We start from the raw sequence: 11,382 nt of genomic DNA on the forward strand, positions 1-11,382 counted from the left end.
CCAAAAAAGGAAGACCAATTTGTGGTCCCTAAAAAGACGTGCGCACTGGTGGAATTGGCTATTGGCCAAATTTGAATAAAAAACAAAACTGTTGTCAAATGACGGATTGCAAGGGCTAATCTTGAGTTTTTTGTGACAAATGTGGAGTTGTATTGTATTTTAATTGAGAAAAAAATGTTAAAATTATTCCATAATTTGTTATAAATAATTATTTTGTTAGTAATATAAGAATTCCATTCATAGTTCTAAGGTTTTAATTAAGTCGTCCAATTTCCCTATTTCATGTTAACACTCACTTTATTCACTTTTATAAACTAAATGCAGTGTATTCATAATGCATACAAACTATTTTTGTATTAAATGTGTCTAAAAATTAAAAAAAAACTATTTTTTTTTTACTTATTATTTTTCTTATAATTATAGACAATTATAGCATACGAATATTATATTTTTTAAATCTCAATAAGCAAAATCATGCGTTTAAGGGTAAAGTGTAAAAGCCTCAATGACATTGAGCTACTTAACAAGCTGCTTGTTAGCAAATTTAAAAGCGGGCGAGTTAGCTAGTGCGATTGATGACACACAAAACTTTCCACTCGCTCAGAAGCCAACAAGCTAGCGAGTTGAAACGTCATTTTTTGTACTATTTTGACAGGATGTATTGAGTAGTTCATTTTTTTACTGGGAGGTCACTACCATCGCTCTACTGCGCAGACGCAGTAGGTGTAAAGCGTATAAAGTTGACCAGCTTTCAACTTTTCTCTGTAGATTGCTTACAATCTGCTTGTTAGCTTGTCCGATGTTGACACTGGGCGAGTTTACAAACAGATTTTAAATTCGCCAACAAGCAGCTTCTAAATTAGCTCATTGTCATTGAGGCTTAAGTGAATGAATACCAACAAATTTACTTATAAACTAATATTATGTTGTAATGGAACGGCGGGATCAACACCATGTCAGCAGTCGAAATGGAAAATTTTACGAACGAGAGCGCTCATTAATTTTCTGGAAATAATAACATACCTAAGTAGTTATATAATTTTATGTGCATTTTATAAAAATAAGTGTGTTAGATTTTTTGTTATATGACCTATCTAGCTCAAACGCTAAAATTAATTTTTCCACGAGATGGAACGAGAATGTTATTTTTATTGGATTTATTATCATAGATCGGTAATATCGTTGATGTATAATAGTATTGTTGTACGTAGGTGGGTAATAAAAATATATATCTTGAATTTAGTTTTATTACATAATTATTGTAATAATAAATTAATGTCCATCAATTTCAGAATTCGCTATAATTAATACCTAGCTACTGTCACCAACTCAGAATGTCGACCCTCAGTGGGCGTTCCAGGCAAAGCATATGACGATGCAATCATGCGATCTGACCAATTAGTCAAAGCCTTCCACCGAAATGAAATACACCGACCCATTGGCAAAGCAAAAATATAACAACATGTACAAAGTCCTACAGTTCAACCTGACAGATACTACCCTACTCTTAGGTCAGTAATTATTGCAAAACAATCATTATTCGTAGAATGTATATCACATTTGAATGGTCAAAGACATAGCTTATAATCAGTATCTTTAGAATTATCTTCAAATGTGTTAATCGTGACCATTTTTTTAATAATAAAATGCCTAATTTTTGTCAAATTTGGGAACACAGAGAATATAAAATATAATTTATCGTAAATATTTTACTATATACCTACTGTTAACATTAATTTTACTAATGGTTTTATAAATTCGTTTAAAAATTAATAAAACTAAAAATTCTTTACACCACTGCACATGGATGTACTGAAATATGACTATATTATTCTAAAACATTAGATCGAGAGAAAATGTTTAAAATAAATATAAAGGATAACAATGGTTCAAAATTATATAAATAGATTATCTACAACGTTTAAGGAATGTCCAGGATCATGCTCAATATACTCAAATACCATAAAACCTTCATTTTGACCTACGTGGCGCACGTGGGCCGTTAAGGTTTATACCTCAGTAGTGGTATACCTAACTCACTTTGACTTTTTTTGTTGAACAGTGGTTCTCCTAGGGGGACTCAGACCCTAGCTTTCATACTTCGGACATCGGTTCTCAACATTGCACTATTGTGGCCTATGTGCCCTCATGCGACCTCGTGCGTGGTATTTAATTAGAGCTCTTTTGTATTTTTTTTCTTTTGTGAACTTTCGTAGATATTAACTTTCTGTTTTGGAACTCGAATTTGGTGTGATTTTTTTTTTCTTCTTTTGTGTCTTTATTGAATGATAACCCTTTATGTAAGAAAGTGATACATTGATTAACTTTATACTTATATAAAATAATTTAATATTTTTTTTTTATAAAAAAAAATCTGACTTTATTCGAACAATATACGAGTTCTCAAGTGACTATCGTGTTTTGATTTTATAACTTCGCTGTGAAGACTACTCCTGAAGATCACCACGTTGCTCCCCTATTAGATGACCTCCACTTCCACCATCAGAGCTAGTCGAGGGATTCGGAGGCTAAAACTAACTTAACGTAACAAATAATCCAGTATATCGGATATTTTCAAAATTTGTTTGCCGCTGGCATCCTGTAAACCAACAAGAACCGTGTTTTATTTAGACATGAATTTTATCTCAGTACTGTACGACCCAAAGAGGTTCGACGGTCGTTTATATACGACCATATAATATTTCCGGTACATTTACAGTGAAGCGTGATACGGCGAACTGCATACGTACAAATTTCCGGACACGCAATAATATTAAACAGTTGGTTATGTATAAAGGCTGGGAATAGTATGTTGATTAAAATGAAAAAAAACCATTAAATTTGCTGTGTTTATTATATTCGTAACATTAATGTACCTAAATAATATGAAATGGTATACCTACGTGTAGTATTTTTATTACAATTAAATTATATATTACACAATCGAAGTAAGACGCGAAAGAAACAATGGTTTTTACTGTGTATCTTTATATTCAACTATAATTTAATAATTAATTATTAAACATTGGTTCAAATTTATGAGGATCAAAAACACAAGCCGTGTCAGCATATTGATCGACGATATTACATAACTGACCGCAATTACGAATTCCTTAATATCCACTTCCCGTATAGTCAGTGTCCAATTGTGGCTGACTCCATATAAAATAATTGACGCAATTGTAATTATTTACTAAATATTTTGTTCAAGATATTATTTTGATTGTGAGTACGTCGATAAATGGCGGATCACAATTGATTGGGAAGGCCACACGATCACAACTTCCTGGGCTGTCAGTACCCCAATCTCTGTATTGCTCAGCATCTCATCTACCAAGCCTCAGACCTCGGAACAGTATAATAATTCTTGTAACATAACTCTAGCACCGAGTATTTTAGCCACAATAAAAACTCTCTCCTCCATCCATCGGAGCAACCACCAAATCTCGACTTCTCTCAACACCTGGGCACCTTACTACAACGGTCTTGTGCTTATAATGAGACCGCCAACAAATTATTCATTTCGAAAATTAGAATGTTATTTAAATGACAAAAAATTTAATTGAATATTTTTAAACACTTATCTTAAATGTTTTCATTTAAAAAGTGTACCGCGACTTATATCTCTGCATTCGAATTAAAATTCGCCGTACTCAAAGGGTTTTCACTGATATGAATTTTCTTATGTTTCCTTAAGTTACTGGAATCTTTACATGCGTAAATACACACATCACATTTAAAAGGTCTTTCGCTACAATGTACCATTAAATTATGTCTCTTTAAACTGCGTGGGTCTTTACTTCTGTAATCACATAAATTACACAGAAAGGGTTTATCGCCAGTATGTACCAATTTATGTCTTTTTAAGTTAGCAGAGTGGCTGCAGTTGAAATCGCATAAATCACATTTGTAGGGGGTTTCTCCAGTATGAACTCTTATATGTCTCTTGAGAATCCCTGACTCCTTACATTTGAAGTCGCAAATGCTACAGTGAAAATGTTTCTCGTCACTATGTACCATCATATGGCTCTTTAAGGCAGTTGAATTTTTACATTTGTAATCACACAAAGAACACTGGAATGGGGTTATACCACTATGAATAATTAGATGTCTCTTTAAGTGAGTGGAGTCACCAAACTTGTAATTACATAAATTGCACTCAAGAGGTTTTTCACCACTATGAATCGCGGTATGTCTTTTTAAGTCGGCGAGGTATTTTGTTTTATATTCACATATTCCACATTTGAAAGATTTTTCTGTACTGTGAACCATTTTATGTTGCTTTAAATTACTTAAATCTATACACCTGTAATCACAAAAATTGCATATGAATGGTTTCTCTCCAGTGTGAACCATTCTATGTCTGTTCAAATGAGACACATTTTTTGTTTTATAGTTGCATTCATTGGAAAAGTATCGATCGTTTGAATCAGCTTCCTCTTCTTGATCCAAAACAAGTGGAATCTGTGGACAAAATGTCACTATTAAAATATTTTAAACATAATTATATCGATCTTATGTTGTTTGCACTATAAAATGAGATAGAAAACCTATTGTAATTGAAAGCCTTCATGGGGCGAACACATAACCATCACCTTACTTGCTGTCACGTGCTGTCACGTGCTGTGATGCTGATAAATTTAGTGTATTTTTATATATTTATTATTTAAATATTATGGTAATATTTTAAGTAAGGTGTAGGTCTGTGGAAAATAACAAAAGACGATCACTGAATCATACGGTTGATGAAGTAGCGTGCTACACGTGAGGTGACTTCATTGTTGTTTTGATCATTTTGGCAGATTTTTAACAGTGTTTGTTTTTGGTTAAAAATGTGCTACGAGATAGAAGCATCAGTCTGATAACTTTTTAAATACCAAGAAAAATTACATCGTACACATTTTCTCGTAGCGCGAGGTTACTGTGACAGCACGTAACGTGTTGGTATTGTGTTCACCCCATTAGAGTATGTTTACATGAAATATACCTAGAGGGAAGAATCAGATGCATTTTTGCTTGCCGTACCAGTAATATTAATTACTGCAGGTCTGATTCCAGGAACTTCTTAAGGCGCAAAAGAGGATCTTTGAATATATCTCGGTTTGATTGAATTGAATATTGTAATCCACGTCTATCACTCATAATGACACTTATAAACTACACGTTCAACAAATTATCAATGTAGGTACCTGATATGAACTTCCGGGTTGTGAATCTTCTAATGTAGGAATTGTGATAGAAAAATAGAAAAAATCTTTTTTGTAAAAAGTAAAATTCCCTGCAGGAATCGAACCTATATCTCTCGGGTCGACCACAATGACAAATTTAGACGAATGGCTTTTAATACTCACTGGAGCGTTTTCTAAATTGGGGTACTATTGGCGACCGGCTTTTGTATAATAAATCAAAGTAGGTGTTACTTTAATTACAAACCGACGTCACGGATTACTCTAAGATTTTTTGTTTGTAACTTACTTGAACTTGATAATAAATTTTAATTAAAACACTAATTAAATAAAAAATTAATAAATTTAAAAAATCTTAACACCACTGCACATTTATGTACTGAAATATGACTATATTCTAAAACATTAGAGCGAGAGGTTTAAAAGAATACTATTTTATGTAATAAAAATACTTTATGCAGTCATCATATGTTTAAAATAAATATAAAGGATAAAAAGTCTTCAAAATTATATAATTAGATTATCTACAACGTTTAAGGAATGTCCAGGATCATGCTTTGAAAATAGAATAATAGCTCCATTTTTAAGCTCCATTTTTACCTACGCTGAGCATGTCCCCCCTTAAATCAAGCTATAATAGTTTAAGTACCTGGTATATAGGGGTCCGACAAAAATAGTGCACACTTTTCAGTCATACTTATTTTTATTTTCGTTGAATGAATACATAATTTATAACACATGGTTTTGTTAGTTTTTTTAAAATTAATTGAGCCCTGCATAAGCCAAACCACAATCGATAAAAAAATAGGTAGGTACTTATCTATAAAATATCTGAAATTATGTATGGTTTAATGGCATAGTTTTAGATATTTTATAGATGGACGAATATTTTTGAAATTATTTTTCAAAACTAACAAACACTATCTGCGCATTGTAGTCTTAGTTCAATGAAAACTAATACGTCCGAGCAAGCGTTGGAGCGGAGCTTGGAGCAGGAGCACCGAACATTTGCAGCGCTCCTCTGATCCGGATTTTTTTTTTATTATTAAATTTTCGTTCTAAAATCCAATGAAAATGGTATATTTTGACCTTACTTTTTTGACAGAAAAGGGAAATAATGAAAGACGATTTGCTGTGCTGTCGTGTTTTTGTTTTTATTCGTTGGCACTATGTATTTTCTATGAGAATGTTGTCTATTATCTATGGTCTGCCAGTTGGATTCTATTAAAAATATAATCTATGAATGTCATGGCAAACGTAAGCACACGTAGAAACTGTTAAAATTAATTTAAATTAGCATAAATGATAATTCAAATTACTAATTCATTATAGTAGGTATTCTTCATCAGTGTCATTCTTCAGTAAATTTACGGAGACCATCTCCGTTCAAAATATTCTGCAAAATGACGAAACCATACACAAAATTTTCGCCTCGACAGCGTGACAGTCAGTAGGCGACATGCACCTCAATGTGGGTTAAGCTTAATAGTATTGTATAATAGGATTTGATATATCTACACTTTATAATACAACCAATCCATAGAAACGCATGAATAAATTGATACGACAAAACATGGAAATGAAAATGCAAGAATATTCGTAATAATTAATTACGGAGAAATACACGACTAGTTATTTAAACTATTTGAGTATACATCGGTGCCGTGGGTCCCAGGCTCGAAATCTAAGTAGGTACCTATGCCAAATACACAAATATTCTAACAAACTAACCTCAAAATCGCCAATGGACACAACGGCAGTCTCTTGTTTGACATGATTGTTGGACACCGAATTGTTTGGTGGCAATATTGGCACATCAAACCAACGATGTCTTTCGTCATCGGATTCGAATACATCTGGCTCCTGTTTTACGTTCATTTTTACATCGGATATCAAATAAACGAGACAGTTACACTGTCCACATAGTATAATAAAATTATAGTTGACAGCTAGGGTTGGCCGCAAATTATCAATACTTCAATTCGTTACATAGTATCAATACTTTTCAATTGCACTAACATAGTGGATTGAAGCGAGGATCTTCTTATTTATACCTAATCGCAATCGATCGAACCAAAAACCAGATCTCCGGACACAATTACAAAACCGACGCCAAAAAAACAAAATCCAAGAGCCATCAGCCTGACCCGCGGGATGCTGAAGAGGACGCTTCCTCCTCCTCATTCTCAGTCGAGGAATACGAAGAAACCAGCGAATACGGAGACATATAATTCACAAGACAATACGGACCAATATAATTCCATATACTTAGGTACCTAGGTATCGAATTGGAAATGTTTCAATGACCATGGAATGAAGCTATCACTTTCAAAGGTCCATTTACCTGGATCACCCAAAGTCACTCCAACTTTTTTTGCTTTTGTTTACGTGCATCGTTTGTGCACGATTTTTTTTCGTTTGTGCACCTATAATAACCGAAAAATTCCAATTTCAAATTGGGTGTTCCAGTTAAACGTTGGGTCACCCAATGTTGAAATTTACACCTTTTTTGAGTGCGTTCGTTTGTGCATCGCTACTGCATGTTTGTGCACGGGTTTTTTTCGTTTGTGCACGCACATTAAGGGGGTTATTTGAATTTCAATTTGGGTGACCCAGCTAAATGCTGGATACTTGTGCGTTGGTAGTGAACGTTAGTGCACGACTTTGTTTTGCTTTTTCATCTATATTCAGTGCGCTATTTATTTTTTAAGTTTGTATGTAAAACCTGCTGCGTGGGTTTAAAAATGTTTTTTTAGTGAAATCTCTTGTCGTAATTTAATGTTGTAATAAATATCACTTGTGATAGAATCTATTTTATTAATGGCTTTGAATAAAATTCCACAAGTATTGGCACACCTGAATATGGCAAGGGGAAAATATTAACTAGTGGCCTCATAGTGGAAGAAGTGTTTTTGGAGAGCAGACCTACAGCAGAGATCACTGGAATCCCCCTACCCGATCCCGCACTTGGAGTCATTTCTAGTGGATACGGTGACAAACCATCCACCTCCACAAGTCCGGGACCTATCACTCCAGTTATGGATAATTTTGGGTGGGTGTTACTGTCGTATGCATGAGATTCCCAAAAACCTTATAGGCTATATACTGCACGTTTGTATGCATGAGTAAAAACGTAATTAGCTGTTAAGTGACGTCACGAATGTGACATATCATGTGTCATGGTGTTCGTATTATGAAATTTCATTCCCCGATAAATAATTCAAAATTTTGAAATTGTAAATGTGTCTGAAAGTGTGCGAACGGTACCATATAAATTTGATAATTATACATGAATAATTATTATGAAATTTAAATAATTTATCAGCTATTTTATCACATGTATTTTATAATTATTCTACTGTACGAAAGGTTGTATTGCCAGTAAACTTTTCCATTTGGTGGCAACACTGAATACATTTGGTGGCAATACTGAATATTATTATGACTAACTTCACTTCAATTATTGAGATCTCAAAAGAGAATAAGAATAAATGACAGAAAATGCAAATGATTTAAGACAATAATATGTAATGATCTCTGTATAATATTATCATTTATACCAATCACCGTATGATACTATTGATGTTTCCAGTGTATTTGAGAGTTGTGCCTCGTTTATTACAGTTATCTTACAATAATTAACTAGGTAGGTAGGTGGTACCGTAATATTTTGAAGAACGCAGAATGCTTACAATTGTATATTTTAATGCCAGATACAGCAGTAGATACATATTTTTGCGGTGGTTTAGCGGAGATATTTTATCGTAATCTTACGTAAGTCCATCTTATGTCTCCATGAGAAATATTGCAAGCGAAATAGGCGAAATAAGCGAGGCATTTTATCAGTTACCTACTATCTAGATTATAGACTAGGGATCAAAATTATACGTATTTTGTAAACAGCACGACTAGGAACTGTTTTTAAAGTTCGCAAATGTTTTACAGAATCTACAAAACGAATAAGGGCCTCAACCAAATGTTTTTTGCAATGAATGCAAAATTAAAATGACATTTGAAAGTGACAGCTAGCTGAGGCAGCCATTTTTAATGGCGCGTGACGTCAGATCGCTTACGTCACAAAGAGTGTTATTAGCTATTCGATGGAAAATCGGTTAAATAGCTTATAAAGAATTTGGGAATCTCATACATACGGCCCTTAGTTTCTAGCTGGTCGGTAGAGGACAGATCACTTCTCACTTCCGGCTGGCGACCATCCACTTTGAAGACCTATAGACCTGCATGGGACAAATGGAAGACATGGTGCCAATGACATATTAAATGGACGACTCACTTCATACCCGGCGCGCACGAGAAATTGTGCATGAAAGTCATTCACAGATGTATAGGTAGATGTCACGTGACCATTGACGTATCCGTTTCCATTATGCGATACAAGCTTCGAGAATGTATAGTAATATAACCTTTATTGTAATGGCGTATTAGTGTCATGACTCATTGCGTTAGAAACAGATTCTCGGTTACTTACGACTTCTCGGAGATTAGACGCAAGTGAGCGCAGCGAATCACAGGCAACTGATTGTCCAATGGTTCCTGTCATTCAATTGCATTGAATAAACATTCATCAATATCTTAAAATGGCATTTTATAAATAATAAATAATACTAACACATGCAAAGTGATATCCCATCTTTCTTGGAGTGTTTAGTAGATTTTTTTACAATTTTTAACTAGGCACATTGGCATTTTGTAACATAATAATAACGGTGGAGTCGAAACCTGACAGTCAGAAATTTTGTATGGGCAGACCCAGCGGTGTCGCCAGACCGCTTGCAAGCAGAATGTTCATTTGAGCGTAGGATACCGATATTAAAATATGAATTTCGCCATCCGGCAGACCCGACACAAAGTGAGTGTCATTTTATTTTCTAGATGCTTCGTCCATATTAATGTCATTGCATGGTGCATGGACAACACGATAAGCTATTAATAATACCCCCGAGCCGATTGAAGTGGCTAGATACCTAGGTCACTTATACAATAAGGAAGGTCTTTCATATAACACTATTCTTGTACATAAGTCAGCCATAGCTACTTTTTGCAAACCTATGATCAGTAAAGACAGCAGCAGTAAGATAGTAGTGCGTCATATGTTAAAAGCCATATCCACCCGCAAGACTAGACCTACAAAACCACCGATTTGGGATCCAATAATAATCGTGGACTACCTCAAGAAAACAACACCACTAGTATACAACCTGTATGAAGTTTCACGCAGAACAGCTATATTATTATTACTCGCATCGGGACGACGGGTTCATGACCTTACCCTACTCAGTGTAGCGGATAACGGCCTAGTCGATAATGGCGACCATATAATTCTATGGCCAGTGTTTGGTTCCAAGACAGACACATCAAGGCACCGCCAATCAGGATGGAAATTAAGCGCTTCCAGCTGCCAAAACATCGATCCAGTATTTTGGCTACGAAAACTTATCTGCGTTTCCAATGAGAGAAGAGAAGAGGGTGGTAATATTCCGGCATTATTTATCTCGTCAAGAGGCCTCCCAAAACCTGCAACTCGAGCAGTCATCGGAAATTGGGTGAAGTCAGTACTCGCTGATGCAGGGGTACAGGAATCACCAGGCAGTACTCGATCAGCAGTCGCCTCTCTAAATTGGTTAGAGAACTACCCCCTAGATGACATCCTGCAAAGAGGTAATTGGCGCCAAGAAGCTACTTTTAAAACATTTTACCAGAGACCGATAGACACACAGACTTCTACAGCGGGGGAACAAAATATGTTGACCTCTCTGTTCAGCCCGGTGCACTGAGCCTAAAAGCAAGGAGATGTTACATCTAATTCTCATGTTAGGTTCATCTACCTTATCTTGCAGGATCTATCTTGTTTTACCAGGTGATAACAAACAGATATCTCAAGGGACCTCAGAGTCAATAGCGAATAATGAAAAGAGTTTTACCTACCATTAAAACTCTTATTATTCTTGTTGACTCTGAAGTCCAGAGAGCACTTACCTGGTTTCCTTGAGACATATCAAATTGAAGAACCAAAGACAAAGCACGCCACGATAGAAGCGAAAGTCCTGCCAGCCGGTAAAACAAGATGAGCAACCAGAGAGACAAGTAAACGAGAAGAAAAGGGGCCAGCACAGAAGAACACAAGGCGAAAAATACGTTCAACATCTCAAGGGACTTCAGAGTCAACAAGAATAATAAG

The 11,382-nt window shown here is 35.0% G+C and overlaps 1 protein-coding gene across 1 annotated transcript; it reads right to left on the minus strand.

The window, feature by feature from the left end:
• Positions 1 to 2,836: 2,836 nt before the first annotated feature.
• On the minus strand, positions 2,837 to 7,130 carry LOC147079585 (uncharacterized). Its single transcript, XM_085942334.1, has 2 exons — positions 6,918 to 7,130; positions 2,837 to 4,464 (listed from the first exon to the last, which is right to left on the minus strand). Exons 1-2 carry the CDS (start codon positions 7,062 to 7,064, stop codon positions 3,619 to 3,621), a joined length of 993 nt encoding a protein of 330 aa, XP_085798460.1. The 5' UTR covers positions 7,065 to 7,130; the 3' UTR covers positions 2,837 to 3,618.
• Positions 7,131 to 11,382: the final 4,252 nt, after the last annotated feature.

Source organism: Rhyacophila brunnea, unplaced genomic scaffold (genome assembly GCF_057557595.1).
Source record: "Rhyacophila brunnea isolate RB1 unplaced genomic scaffold, BYU_Rbru_1.0 scaffold_1, whole genome shotgun sequence".
Taxonomy (NCBI): Eukaryota; Metazoa; Arthropoda; class Insecta; order Trichoptera; family Rhyacophilidae; genus Rhyacophila; species Rhyacophila brunnea.